This window comes from Vespa velutina, chromosome 8 (genome assembly GCF_912470025.1).
Source record: "Vespa velutina chromosome 8, iVesVel2.1, whole genome shotgun sequence".
Lineage (NCBI taxonomy): Eukaryota > Metazoa > Arthropoda > Insecta > Hymenoptera > Vespidae > Vespa > Vespa velutina.
In genome coordinates, this window is record NC_062195.1 from 4847408 (window position 1) to 4863847 (window position 16440).

Below are 16440 nucleotides of genomic sequence, written 5' to 3' on the forward strand. Positions count from 1 at the left end.
TTTCCTTCTCGCAAGTTGAAAAAAGCGCGAATTTCGAAACGAGCAAAACGAATCGTTGACGAGAAATTCTTATTACGATCGAAGATATAAAAGTCATTTGATGTATCTCCGAGACGGAGGATAATGACAGAGTATTTTCTGGGAATAACGTCGAAAAGGACGTTCACGATTAGACCGATGGTTATGACGATCGAAATAAAAAAGAATCTATTAAACGTTCAATGTTGTTAATTCGATTTTGGATATAACTTCTTTAATACGAATATCAACTGAATAAAATCTGTCAAGAGAAAATCGGATCGTTTTATAATTACGCAAGATTTGTTAATAATTCGTATTATCTTTATCGTTTATAAAGAGAGATAACATATATATATATATATATATATATATATATATATATATATATATATATATATATATTATATTTGCGTTGACGATCGAGACGGTAGTCGTGGAACGACAATATCTAATTTTTAAAGAATTTAATACGATTACGATGTTAATCCATTTTATCTAATCGTTGAGACGAAAGATCGAAGAACATCTTTGTTGAAACCGGGCATCATTGTGTTACTTTGTTATGTGCCTGATCATTCTCGTTGAAAATCATATCTTCGTTGAACTTTAAAAAAAAATGATCGAAGACGATCATGAAATTTTACGTCGACTTACGTCGTTCTATAACCGTAAGATTCGTTCGATAGTTACTACACGTAGGAGATTACGATTCAGATTTTGAAGTTACTTGACGAATGTTAAAATAAATATTTAAAGAAGAAAAAAAGAAAACGGAATATTAATAATGCTCTACGAGTAACGAGACAAGAAACAGTAATAAATATAAATGAGATCGTTAACACTTTTCACCGTTGTTATTTCTTGCTAAAGATCGATGAAAGTTATTTTCACAAATTGAAAATTCCTGTAAGAATCGTAGAAAGATATCTACTTTTCATGCAAATTGAATAGTATATTCCATAATAAACAGAAGTGAGCTACGAGCTCGAATAATACATTTCTCTTTTTCTCTCTCTCGCAACATTTTTCAGACGATTATTATCTAAAAGGGATAAAAAGAGAAGAAAGTGAAATAAGGAAAAAAAAAACGAAAGAAATAAAAAGATAGAAGAGAGAATAAGTGGACATCGTGAACACTTAAAGATAATACATATACGAGGGAAGAGAAAAATTTAAAAGTATAGGTGCACGTCGAAAAGCTTAAATTCCGGTTGGACGGAGATTCATCATGAAAGGAAGCGCTACGTGCGATCGATGTAATCGATGCCCGGATCAAAGAGCAAAGTGGACAAGCAGAAGAGAGGAGCGCCTAAGATCGAGATATCTGTCACGGGGTTATCGAACGAGGAGAGCAAAGTGAGACTGTCAGAAAGGAAACAAAAGAAAAAACAGGAGGAGGAGAATCGATCGAACGAATCAACGATCGGACAAATTCTTGGGCTTTTAAAAAAGCGTAGAAAGCCTCGGGATCCTCTTCCGGGTGCAAACGCATCCTCAACAGTGCCCTTGCTCGAAATGGGTGCTCGTGGATGGGATTACGAGGCCTTGCCGGAATTACATACTTCAACGGCGGTTACGCCAACCTCGACCCCACCAAATGCTCAACAAAAGTCCCACTCGCCGAGGGTTTACTTTCAAGCTGAAAATCTGGCTACTACTAGAAGACGAAGTAGTTCAAAACTACTTGCTCCACAGACATCATGCAGAAGACGAAGTCGAAGCATGAGCGCATGGAGCGATCTATCAAGGTCATCTTTCAGATTGGACGAAAGGTAATTAAATCGATTCGATGCTTAATTATTGACTAATTTCAAATATGTGTATCAAAATATTTATCCGTACATATATAACTCTATTTAAAATGTTTGCTTTTATATATACGTTAAAACAATGCATTTCTAACAAGTTCTTTTTTTTTCTAACTTAATGATTTATTTCAATTTTGTGTCTCATTAAACATTGAAAGATTCAATCACAATATTATAAATAGTAAAAAAAAAAAAAAAGGAATTTGTCTTTCGATAATAATCCATATTTTATGATAATTAAAATTGTTTTTTTATCTTGAATTTTAACTACTTCTTATCGTCGTTAAGATATTTTTTTTCTTTGGCGTTAGCTATCGCCAAATTTATTGCGTTATGCTTTCAAAATATACATTCACATATTCGGTATCTGGAAATAAAAAAAATCTATTTGCATTCAGCTATCTCATATATCGAAACTTATATGTTGCACATCGGTTTGTTATGTGAAATGTTATTGTTATCGCATGTAGATTTGCGAAACAATAAATAAAAGAAATAAAAAGGAGGATATCCTGAGTATTACTGTGAGGTTTCATGTTGTTCATTCATCATATCTTCAAATGCCTACACCGATTGCAATGAATTGAATATACATTCGTTTGTTTTATTATCGATACTCACTAGTTTTTTTTATTATTGATCCGATACGTTCATTTTTATTTATATTCTATTTGTATAAAAAGAGAAAAAAAATTTTTTTTGTACCTCTTTTATCAAACATATAACATACCAATATATTTATTCGAAAGTAATGGATCAAAGAACAATCGATAATAATTATAAATTTAACTAATTATAAATATCGTAGAGCTTATCTTTTCTATGAAATAATTAATATTCTGATACAATTGTTTTTACGTATTTAATTTTCGTATATAATCGCATTTACAATTTTAAATACGATCACGTAATAATTTTTCAGGAAATAGAGAAAACTTTTAAAAACGTTTAACAAGGAAGATTAAACATAACTAATTTTTTACATACTATTAAATTATAACTATACTTGTACTCTGAACTATCATAAGCTTTGTTCTTAAGGGAATATAGAAGATATTCCCTTTAACTCGTAATATTGGCATATCTCGTGAGATCTGAATTTGTGAAAATTAAGCACGTCATTCTGTAAATATGATTACATCAATGGAAGATGATCGGATAATTACTTCATTTTGTATAAATTGCCTAATTTTCGTAAATGTGTTTCTATGTAAGATCACGCGAAGTTTACGATAAGATATTATAATTAAAGTCACGATAAGATATTATAATTAAATTTGTTTAATAATTAGATTAACATATACCATTGTACTATAATATATGGTTTGGATCTAAAGAAATTAATTGGACTTTGAAATTTTCCCCATCATTTGACTTGCAAAAAAATAATTTACATTATATGATATTTTCTTTTATATTTTTTGATAGATTTAGACTTTCACGAGATAATCCAACATTGTGAGTTAAATGAAATATCCTATATACACGTACTCATATACATACGTATAAGTAAGAGAAAATTAAAAATATTTCATTTTCATAACTTTAATGAGAAAATCGATCGAAATTGTCGACATTGATAAATATATCTACATTGATATCTTTTATAAGAAAGATATAAATCTACATCTTGTAACACGTAACATTAAAAGAAAATCAATCGAATGTAGAATGACAGAATAAATTATTTATATTCGATTACAAAATATTCATACGTAAATAATTTCTCAAATATTTTTCGATCCTGCATAAGAGTTAATGTTTTCCGGGATACAGGATGCATTTCATTTCGTATTATTTTTTAACAGCTTACGACCGTATTATATCTATTTCTTCTTTTGATGATAGAAGCTTTTATATACCACTATTTAAGGATCGTAGGTATCATTTCGATGGTCTAACTTGAAGAGTTTTAAAAGCAAGGTAACCTTGACATTCATCTTTACCTTGAAAAGTAAGTCACGTTATACGTAGAAAATATATATGTAATAAATATACTATTTTACAGTATAAACTGAATTTTATCATATCTAGGTTCATGAAAAGAGAATAGTAAATTAACTCTGAAACAAGGATCTATTTAAGGTCATTATGATGCATAGATGTATCAGACTATGTTTTTATGAAGAAACATACGTATCCGTGTATACATAAATCTTCAGTTTAACACAATGTGTCTGCAAGAACAAGATGATACCAATTTTTTTGTGATACGCCTAGAACTTACATTGAGGGGATATAGTTTTATGTTATCGGTTGACCTACTTTGATATATTGGAAAAGGGTCTTTCGAAGTATCAAAATCTAACTTTTGTTTCATTTCATTCTTTTATCGTGAGAATTCTTCCATCAAATGAATGAACAATTTTTGTTTCCAATATGATATTATAATATGAATTGACAATACGTCATTAATTAAAATTCAAAATTAAAAAATTTTTCCTAAAATTATATCAATTATAATTTCATTAAAAAAAAAAATATATATATATATATATATATATATATATATATATATTAAAACAGAAAATAAAAACTAATGAAATGCGTGACGTTTACAATTCTTATACTTTTATTTATTTCTATAACACCATACTTATAGAATTTCATATTTATTTTGAAATATATTCTTGTTATGAATACAATTGTAATTTACAAAAAGTTAATTCCACTTCAATGGAATTATTTATTGTATTTAACATTCGTATCGTAATTAATTTTGGAATCGAATGTTTAATCGCCACAGAAAGAGGGTTGCAATTATTGACAAAAGATAAATCTTTTATAATAACTTTATAAAAAGCCTGATTTATATTCATCCTTACACTTGATATATGATTTATTTGTTTCAGGTAAGTGACGTATAGTAATATGCGGATTTTCATAAGTACCTATTACGTAAGTAAATTTTTATCGATATTCAAATATACAAGAGGAGAAATTGTTTATAATAAACCAGCCGATAGTTCTTAATAGTTTTATTAAAATTTTATTATTTACAAGTATTTGAAATCTGTTGGTAGTAAACTTGTAAAAAATGAAACGTCAAGAAAGATTCTAAAATGCAATCGAGCAGACGAGCAAACTCAAGGTTTTCTAGATTTATAATACGTTTATTTTTATAACATCCTAGTATCTTCCATGAAAGGGAAGAAAGCCGTTTGTGTTAATAAAATATCGTCGAACGTGTATTCGTAGTAAGATATTGTTCATCATTCGTACGAATTATATTCGAGTTTTCTAAATAGAAGCGTGAAGAAAGAATTTTTCTGTTTGTTTGATATAATGTGACCTACTGATCTAGTTATCTAGATAACATTTTACGATCTATAAAAAAAAAAAAAAAAAGAAAGAAGAAAAAATATAAGGTTCCAGGAAATTATCTTGTCAAAAGCGCATAAGTTATCAGCTATCGATAGAAAGTAACATGCCTTTTGGCGAAACATCAAAAAGAAGAAATTCCATTAAGGCCATTTATGTATATAAGTTAGTATGTATATATTACAACGATACTTCGATTCAATTTATTTCACGATGACACGATGAATATCTTGCGTACTCGTTAAAATTTAACGTTACAAAGTTTTGATACAGAGAATTATGCGAGAGTTGTTCGATAATTGAAAATTGCGACGTACGTATAATTTAAAAATCTTCAATGAAATTATGTTTCTTAATTTGTAAAAGAATTTCATGATATTTCGTGATAACGTTTCGACGCCAATGCGTATGCCACTAGAGATCAATAAAATTTGTACTCAATATTTAAAGGGTTAGCATTTTATTTGATTCGAAATATATTTGTTGCCTAATTGAAAAATAAACTACAGCTGTCATCGATCAATTAAGATACTGAAGGAGACTGATAAAAAAAAAAGAAAATTAAACGATCTAATTAATACTTATATATGGAGAAAAATGAAACTTGAAAATCGGATAAAGTATGCGAATATAATATATGTATGGATGTAGTTAAATATTGAATTTCGTTCGATAAAAATCAGGCGACTTCGAAAAATTGAACATCTCTTCACGTTAAATAAGAAAATAAACCTGTATGTCTATTAAGTCATCGGATTGATAGAAATGTCATTGAAATCTATAATTTGATCGTGAATATAGTGAGGGATAAAGTGATATGTGTAGAAGCTTTTTAATCGCCATAGAAAACGAATTCGAGTAACATAATATGATATTAATTTTATTAATCGAATGGGCAATTTTGGCATCAATCAAATATTCAGTTTTTGTCATTCACTTCCTGTCTTTCTCTTTCTCTCCTTAAAGTAACTTTTATCGATCATTTAACAACGCATATTGATAAAACTCTATTTTTTTTTTGTTTTATATATAACCAGCAAGTTTTTCCGCTGAATGACTACTTTATGAAGCAACGGATCAAACACGAGTATTCTTTTTTCATAAATAGGCGTATTGCGCTTCGACCTGATTAAAAAAACTATCTATAACGCCGGAGGAAAGATTATTGATTCGTATGATAATGGACTAACGAGTAGATACTAATTATCGGAGGGTTATTTCATTAGTGCAAAAGAAAGGCATTGTTATTGCGAGTTCTTAGCCGTGATTTTATTCTGTAATTATGATCGAAAGTAATATTTTATATATATAAATATATATATACAAGATGTCCAAAAAGAATCGAAGTAAAACATTGTATTACGTGTTGAGTAGGTAAAAAAATTTATATGAAAAATTCGAAAATGCTTTATTAGAGTACATATATATTTTGTTGGTCTCATTAACACGTAATATAAGTTTGGCCACGATCTTTTTGGACACTCTGTATATTGCTGAAAGATAAAAGAAGATTAGTGTAAAGAATTTTTGCCTTGAAATTTGAGTTTTTTTTTTCCTTAAATAGTATTAGTTAATTTAAAACTATTTAATAATCTTCTAGAGAAGTATTAAAATTTATTTTCGAAATAATATTATATAATATTATGGTACTCAGGATATTTATCAACAGACGAAATCTTCTTTTCCACATGTTCCTCTTCGAATGTTCACAATAATCCTGCCATCGCAAAGACATTATCTCTGTTGGTAAGGTAGAGGGTGAGCTTTCACGTCACATAGCTTTTTTCTTTCATTCAAGGTGAAACCCATTTGGCGATAAGAGCTTTTCTTTCTTACATTCTGTTTTACCGACCGTACTGGTGAAGCTTCAAGTGCTTTCGTAAAATTTCTCATAGATGTTCAATCACAAAAGTTTCATACTTATAAAGATACTTATAGAGATTTCATAACATAAAATTAGGGACTGATCATTATCATTATAATTATAATCATTATTCATATAATTTGATGACAATTATTATTAGTATAATATTATATTATTTTTATTTTATTTTTATTATTATTATATCATAATTATTGTTACATTTTAAACAGATCCAAGAGTCACCATTCTCATTACTCAGCTTTTTATTTCTTCTTCAGATTTTTATAAATATAAAATAGAATATTATCGGATCAAATAATTCGTCAGAAAATTGAATATCATTTTTATAACGCGATTAATTTAGTAATTATAAATTTTACAGAAAAAGTATTCCTTTCACGTGAAAAATGCATACTTTTTGAAAAAAAGTCTAAAATAAATTGAGATTTTTATTTCTTCAAGCTTTTCATATTCTCTTCTTTTTTCAAATCCTTGACAAACGTATTCCTATTATCAAGCATGTAACATTATAGATATGAAAAACTAGCATACACGTAAATTATAATGCGAATTATTTAATTATAGAATATATAAAAAACTCGTTAGTTTTTTGAATCAATTTGCTCAACTGTAACAGAGATTATTGCGAAAATATTTTTTAATGATCATAAAAATGTATTTATCAGAAGAACGATCAAGCGCCTTTTACAAAAGATATTAAAGAAATTATATTATATTCTGTGCAAAAGCTCTCGTTTAATTATCGAGCTCGTTGATTTACATTTTTTATCGAAATTCCTTGCATATCATGGAAAACGATTTTAATTTTCTTACAGCTAACATATTACTATTATATAAGCAATATAAAATGTGCATTCTATGCATTTCTGTATTATATATAAATGTTATTTAAAATTTTATCATTTTATACATTTTACATGAATAAATAACTCATTGTATATATACATTAACATCTGAAAAGTAATATCAAGTAGCTGGATTTATTTATATTATAAGGTCTTCCATTCATACAATAGTATATACAATGGTTCATCGGATATGATGAAACAAATGTTGAATTAAGATCTTTAATGTAGTTCATAAGTGATAAGAAGCAGGAATATATATCCGACGATAATGAGAAAGGAAATGAAAAAGAAAATCCTTAAAATCCTTTCCATATTCGCGAAGATTATTGAGTGGATAAAATTACTAATTAATTCAGATATAACACGTAAATGAATTTATTCGACGTTTTAAAGTAACGAATAAAATACTTAAAAGAGATTCTAAAGTATAGTTTTTTTTTTCCGCAACACGTTTTTATTCTCGAGCATCACTTAATTCTCAAAAAGATTTTGTGACGAAACAGACAGCTTTTCAATAGTTTTCTACAAAATCTTAAATAACTCGATCTCGCAACATTTGTTAGATAACTAATTTGATTGTACCATTGTCTACTTACTGTATTTCCTAATTTTGAAAAAGTTCATTTTTAAACATGAAAAGTAGTATAAAATGTGAGGTATCTAATTCTTTTATTGATTTCTTTTTTTAATTTAAAAATAATTTGTTTTATATAAGATAAGAATTTTTAAATTAAAAATAGCGTTGCTTTGGACAATATATGAGTCCAATTAAACTTATAATTTAATTTTAGTAATGACGATGATATTCCTTCGTAGTAATATGCATTACTCGCATTGCACTCAATATACGAGGTTCAATGTCCTTCAATGATTAGCATAATAAACGAATATAATCTTATTGGAAAATTTGATATTTTGGAAACATTTATAATCAATAAAAATTAATTCCAATTTATTTTAGACTTTTTTCAAAAAGTCTACATTTCCCGTGTGAAAGAAGTACTTTTTTTTTTGTAAAATTTATAATTACTAAATTAATCGCATTATAAAAATGATATTCAATTTTCTGACTAATTATTTGATCCGATCACATTCTATTTTTTTTTTTTTTTTGAGCTGATAAAAATCATTAATAAATCTTTTTACATATTTATCTTTTTATCAAATCCTTTTACAAAATACTCTTATAGACCAATTATCTTCTTGTTATTCTTTATATGCGTATTTTTGCCATTTTATCAATGAAATTTTTTTTTTTTTTTATGTTAAATGAACAATCGAACTTCGATTTGTCAATATTTTAAAATGGACATTTATAAGCGTAACCTATAATGTGTAAAGATTATCGATACGATCTGGCGCAATTCGATATGTCAAGTAGAAATCTGCTATGTCATGTCATTTATAACAGAAACAGTACTTTTCATACCGTTATTTCAAACTTATCGAATATTAAAATCTATTTTTTTTTTTTTTTTATTCTTTATATTCTTTACATTCATTACATTAAATCAAATTAAATGCTTTTCAATTAAAAATGCTTCTCTGATTAGGAGATAGTTAACTTATTTGAAATAAATTTATAATTGATAATGTGAAAAAGAAAAAGAAAGAAAAAGAGAAAGAGAATTAATGAATAACAAATATAGACAGATTTTCAATCTAATTAGAAAAAAAATTTAATATTTTAAATGTAGTATAATATCGTGTTATGTGTTACGATAAATATTCATTAATTAAAAAAAGAATGTCACACTTGAATAATCTACTATATTATTAAACATTTCCGATAAGAACGTTTTATTTCAGAATGATAGTATAGTGGTTTTTGCTTATCATTAACAAGATTGTCAATCACGATATTTTTTTTCTCTTAACGTAACTCAAATCCGCATAGACAACTTGTGAATATTTTCGATCGGATTGATCAATCGATCGAATTAGACGTGATCATATGTAGAAAAGCATGATTTATCAAATGTAATGGATACATGAAGTTCGGAGAGGTAGCAAAAATACGTACTCTTTTATAAAGACTTAAATTTAAATACATTTGATTTAATAGTTTTTCATCTTCTGACTAAACTTTAGTGTTGATTTAGATTTAGTTTTTTCTTTATAGAAACGGAAACAAACTTTTGCACTTTAATGTAGTTCGGCTATCTCTTGCTCTTTTTCTCGTCAATTTACTCTCTTAACGAAGTTTGCCTTTTATCTTAACTAATCAAAACGATCGTTTGATATTGATAAAAGAAATGGTTCAATGAACGAGGTCACATCTATCCTTAAGAAAAAAATTTACAAGCCGAGATGCAATTAAATGATTTCTATGTTTCGGAAAAACAAGATTTGTAAAGAAATTACAATTATCGTATTTCTTTAATATCAATTTTCTTTGCAATATCTCCTTTATAAAATATTAACATATTAATATATTTAATGATTATTTTATCTCGTATGATTTTTTGTCGATAATATAATTTAACGAAACAATATAAATAGAATGATTTGATTTTTTTATTTTCATGTACTAAAGAGTATTTTCATGTTAAATCGATCATTTTTAAATCGTCATCTTTTTGACGATACTATTTATTCTCTCCTTCACGATATGACCTTACTTCGCAATCCAATCGAACCTTTAGGGAATAACAATAAAAGAAGTTGGGAAAATGATTCGGAACCTTTAGAAAAGGGGAAAAAGTACGTGAAATGTTTCGAAACGAAGTTTTCAGTTGTTAACGAAATTCCGATCACAATAGAAAAAGGTTTGTGAAAATTTGACGTAGCTTCGATGTGATTACAAATCAGTTAAGAAAACGAATCGTGTCATGAATTCGGTGACACGAAAAAAGAAAATGACGAAAGTGAGTAGCAATCGATTTGTATGGAATGTTCATCTTCATCGAACTCGAACGATCTGTTTTCTACGTCAAAGGTTAGCCGTTCACGGAATGTTTGACCAAATAATCCAATGAAGTGGAAATTTAAGAGCTATAAAGAAGTCTTTCGTATGTGTACTTATATCTTTCAACTATTCTCTCCATAATGGAAGGAATAAAGGTAACAAAAGAAGAAGTAGGTCGAGCTTCTTGAGCATACTTACGAATTTTAAACATATATTTATGATAGCTGACTTGCCTCATCTACCTATGTTACTTCGGGTTGTGCTACTAATTTATAAATTTAATACTAATATCAAAGGACACGTGACGTGACTCAACGAAGAAAAATATTATTTTTTATTCAAGGATTTTTTTCATTTTTTTTTTTTTTTTTTTTTTTTTCTTTTTTTTTTTTTTAATATCGGACTAACCACTTAGGACAATGCAAAAGAACATCTTGGTTATATTTAATGTTAGAATAAAAAATTCTCAAGAAAAATATGTTTGATTTTAAGAGGATTAAATAGTAAAGAAGAAATATTGTTACTATATTTAAAATATAGTTACCATCGTCGATTTTTTTTTAAATGTGACTCAAATTTTTGCCAGTAAAAAAGATGATAAAATAAATCGAGGCAAATTCAAATTTGAAATAACGATGGCAACTTTAACGTAAGGTATTCGTTGAGTAAATAAAGAACAACCGAAGAAATTGCAGTCTCAGGTTATTTCTGTAACTAACGTCTCTTTCGAAACGCGACTGGAAATGACTATGTATCTTTCTGCAAAAGTTTTATTTCTTCGCTTTTGATAAATAGCACAATTCGACTTATGTTACGTCGATAAATTTTACTTCAGTATCATCTATTAGATCTTCGTAGGATCTAATAATTTCATCTATCATATAACAAAAAGTTATTGGGAAAGGAAGTTGAAATGATGTGAGTTTGATTTCTGAAAAAGAATTAGGAATAAGAGACATGGGAAATTGATCGCATAATGGATGATTCTACTTCTGAACTTTTATCGATGTATCAACGAATGGGAATATGATTCTTGTATCGTTACAGATATAAATTTTTTTTCTTTTATATGTTCAAATTTGATAGACATTCTACAATAGATCGTTGAATCTACATTCTGCAATGTAGATAATATCTATAGTCACATAAAAGAAAAAAAAGAAAAACAAAAAAAAAATGTAATTTATAGAAAGAAAAGAACAAGTAAGAACAATAAGTGGAAAAGAGAATTGACACTGCACATTTCTATTCGATTCACTTGAATTAAGTTCACTTTCAAGAAGATGATGAGACAAGGTCAGCATTCGTTTTTCTCAATAGTACTTTCGGGTCACGAGTTTGAGAAAACTGAAAACGATAGTTTTATACAAACAAAACCCATCGTAATATTGCTGTGAATCGAGAAAGGTGAAAAGAAAGAAGAACAAAGAAGAAAGTTTGACGAGTAAAGGACGATCTTGTTAAAAAGTTGCTAAGGTAAAAGATGGAAAAAAATTTTTAAGAAATTCGAGGGATCGTTGAAGAGATATCGATTGTGGTTCGTATCGAAGAATGGAATAAGCAAGAGAGAGAGAGAGAGAGAGAGAGAAAGAGGGGGTGGGGGAGAAAAGGAAGGAGAGAGACAGAGAGAGGACGATAATGACGAGGAGGGTGGAAGAATAAGAGGTAGAGAAATCGGAAATGACGATTGTTTTGGGGCGTCTGCGCTTGTTGAAGAGGAGAGGTAGGGGGTGAAATGGAACTTACTCGTTTCACTCTCCCTTCGCTTGTCCGCTTGTTCGTTTGTTGGCAGTGCGCGAGGCGTTGGAGGCGTCGGAGCATTCGGGATGGCAGTCGCCTACGAGCCGCCGTACGGTTGAGATGCGGCAGTCTCATCGTGTTTCGCGTATCTCGACGCTATCTACGACCTCGTGCACGCACGATACGTTTTTTTCGACCGGCACAAAGAGACAGACATCATTCAACTTATTAAAGATCGTCACTCTCGTTTTATTTTCAATCGTTTATTCCAATCGTTTCCGGAGAGTTTCCTTGTTCTTTTCGTAATTTGATCAGAAAAAAAAAAAAATAATATCTCTCCTTCTTATCGAATGGAAAAGATATTTATAATCTTTGCTTCATATTTTTTATTTTATTCCTTTAATATTTACCTATATATACATATATTTATCTTATCTAATCGTTTGTCTATTTTTTATTATCAAATTTAATATATATATATATATATTTCAAAGGAATTGGATTTAAACGATTCAAAAGAAATAATTCTCATTTTGTGTACTATTAAGTATGATAAGTAATGAACTTGCAAGATTAATTAAGATTGGGGATTACGTTTCATAGGGATTTAGAAAGTTAGTTAAGATATTGAAAAGGAATCGTTAAAAGGATTTCTTTAGGAAGAGCTTTTATCTTCATAATATATGTTGAAAAGCGCGAAAGTGGCGCCATCTTGGATGCCTTGCATCCCTTTCATCTCTCTTTGGATCATACTAGGGACATTGACTAAGTTCTTTGTCTAATAGTAAAGAATGGTGTCGACCTTGAAGGAAAAACTGGAAAGAAAAGGACACAGTTTCGTTCGACAGAGGGTAACGTTGATAAAAGGGGTCTTTAAAAAACGCGCGATTATATTTTTGTTTGCTCATCTTTAACCTAATTAGCAAATCGGAGTGAATGATCCGAGTAATACGAGAGCTATTGTATTTTGTGTAAAGAGATCGGAGAGTTCTAATTTTGTATTCTTAATTAGTAGTTCAATTAGCGATAATCTTCTATATGTGTATATATTTATGTGTATATTCGGGAATCAAAGCGTTCTCGATGAATGAGCTTATGGTAGTAAAGCTTTAATGGAACTTAGCTTCGATATATAGATTCAATTAAAAAACAATATTATAAACAAATTCATGAATGGAAATCAATTATATTGGCATTCTGAATGATTAGTTTCGTGACATCGAAGCGAATCAACAGATAGCAAATTTATTTTGACCATCGATGACCAACTAATCGACCAGAGATAATTTAACTACACTTTAATGTCATGTTAGTAGCATTTATTGACAAGATATCTATATTTCTGTGTATATGTATATATATATATATATATATATATATATATATATATATATATATGCATATATATTTATTTGTTTGCAGGAAATCGTTCCAAGTGTTATAATAGATCGATCGGTCACTCCTACGTCAGTTCATCGCGTGCAATTATTTGAAGGGAAATACGATTGGATTTCTTTCACATTTTGGATATGGTAGAATTTGATGACTGTCATAACGATCGCGGGTCGATCCTTCTTGTCTATATGGACTTGTCTTTGTCGACAAGCATATTTCTGTTCTTTTTTATATTTCTCTTTTTTTTTTTTGTTTTTTCATAATCGATATTTAATTGTGCTTCTGGATAAAATAGCAATACGATCATTCATGATACGAAAACATATTAATATTTTATATTACTCTTTGTTTTATTAAATGAAATTTAAATTGAATCGACAATTGATAAAGTTTTCATCTACACATATAATATAATAATAGTTATTTATGCAGTAAATTTCATTCATCGATGATTTTTTATTTATTTTCTTTTTATAAAATTAATTTGACAATTTTTCTTTTCATACTATTTAAAAGGAAATATTTATCAGCACAAACTCAAAGAAGTAAATGTGTTCGTTTTATATATTTACTTTATAAAGATATAATCCAGCAGCGAGTTTCCATAACTGTTAAGGTATGATAATTTAATAATAAGGAACTATGCGTATATAAAATAAAGTTTCTCGAGACTAGAAAGATCTATGTAAATGCACCGAGAAGATTATCATAGTGCTTCCACTTTCTGGATTTATTTTTTCCGAGGTATATAATCGATGAAAATTTTTCTTTATCTCTTGCATATTCATCTTGTCTTCATTTTAATATTTCCCGTTTAATAAGCAAATAATACTTTATTGTTACGTCAAGGCATGCTAATCCGAAGCGTTTTAATAGATAAAATTCTTTAGAGGGACGCACGCAAGGACATTGATAAAAAGGAGACAATTCCATTTCGACCGATGAAAGAAATTCAATTAAATCCGTTTGATGAATTTTTCACACTTCTTCGCGAGTGCGAATGAAAAATTTTACAATCGATTGTCCAATAGACGTATCGAGTTCTCTTTGCCATTTCTTCTTCTTCCTTGTTTTTTTTTTTTTTTTTTTTTTTTTTTTCTTTTCAAATACGAACTGATATCTCGATTTCATAACCAGAAGTTATAATATCACGAGCAAAGTAGACATAACGATTAACTTATTGTCTGTCGTACGTAATTCATTATGCCATTAGATATTCTACAATGAATTCAACAGGTGGAACGAAATATTTCAATGATGAATTATCGCAAAGGAAAGGAAGATCTAAAAGATATCATTTTAATACAAATTAAAAGAGGAATAATTTATAAACGATTCATTATCGAGCGAATGTTTCTTCTTTTTCAAATTTTATGTTACATTCGTAAGAAATTTCGAAAAATCTTGTTGAATCGATTTAAAATCGCAATAGTAGTGAAACGAGGAATTAAACGAACGATTCATTTTGATAAAAAATTTCAACCGTGAAAAAATGTAGAACGAAAGATTGAGCACGATCAAGCAGAATAACGAAAAATTTCGATGAAAGAAATTGTCGACTCGTTTTGAATATATTTTCATAGAAAATTGCATTGGGCTAAGATTGCTCCAAAATAAATCATTCAATTACGTTTTATTTAGGTTCAATAATCTTTTAAATTAATAGAAATTCAAGAGAAGGGAGAATGTTCTTATCAATTATCAATTTCTTCGATATATTAGATATTGTTCTTGATTGTTTCTTTCACGATCATTATAATTTTTCTCCTTTAACTTCTCTGTTTGCAAAGATCTGTTTAATCAAGTAGAATAGGATATCCCGCATAGTTGGTAGAGGGTAGAGTGAAGAGCTACGAGAATGACGGTGTGAAATTGTGATACCTCCTACTGTCATCGGAGATTTTCTGGATACAATGAAACGGGAAACAAGAAGATAACAAATTGTATCGCCTACTCGATGCTTAATAAAAGACAGACAACTCGACTCTTTTGCAATTAATCGAACTTTCTATTTTGACGGCATATTGACGCTTCGATTCTATCGACGAACATGCCATAAATATAAAGAGTACTACGCAATTGATGATCTTCTTTGAACCAGGAAAGAAACACGTTAGAACTCGTTGACGTCAAACGAACCTTAGATAACGGAGCTACCAATTCCTTTCGCAACAACAGTTCCCTCGTATTTCCTTTTATTAAAAAAGGAAAGAAAGAAAATTCGATGTATGTCATTTTCTTTCTCTCTCTCTCTCTCTCTCTCTCCTTTTTTTTTGCTTTTCAAGAATCAAAATGCGTGATCAAGCTGCAAATTAAGAAATTAATATCGAGCTCATTTTTCTCATTGAAAAACATTTACGTGCGAGGTCTCAAAAAAAAAAAATCCACCCAATAACGAAGGGAGAAAAATATAATTTTTTTTTTTTTTTTTTTTTTTTTTTGAAATAATTGAACGATCGACTTGATCAATTGAATGGTTTCGATCGAGTATATATATATTTAATTATCTGATAA

The 16440-nt window shown here is 28.6% G+C and overlaps 1 protein-coding gene across 28 annotated transcripts in view; it reads left to right on the plus strand.

Moving 5' to 3' along the window:
* LOC124951222 (potassium channel subfamily T member 2) overlaps positions 1-16440 on the plus strand; it is a 105567-nt gene that overhangs the window by 13958 nt on the left and 75169 nt on the right. For 9 of the 28 annotated variants that reach the window (XM_047499244.1, XM_047499247.1, XM_047499248.1 and 6 more), the window contains exon 1: positions 13080-13382. The exons of 4 other annotated variants lie outside the window; for them this stretch is intronic. Coding sequence is in view for 13 of the 24 variants with exons in the window: in XM_047499230.1 (XP_047355186.1) it covers positions 1285-1793 (509 nt within the window). In the remaining 11 variants the exon portion in view is untranslated. Of the gene's footprint in view, positions 1-418; positions 1794-13079; positions 13383-16440 lie in introns of those variants that run through there. 15 more of the 28 variants (XM_047499237.1, XM_047499233.1, XM_047499235.1 and 12 more) reach the window with 5 other exon arrangements.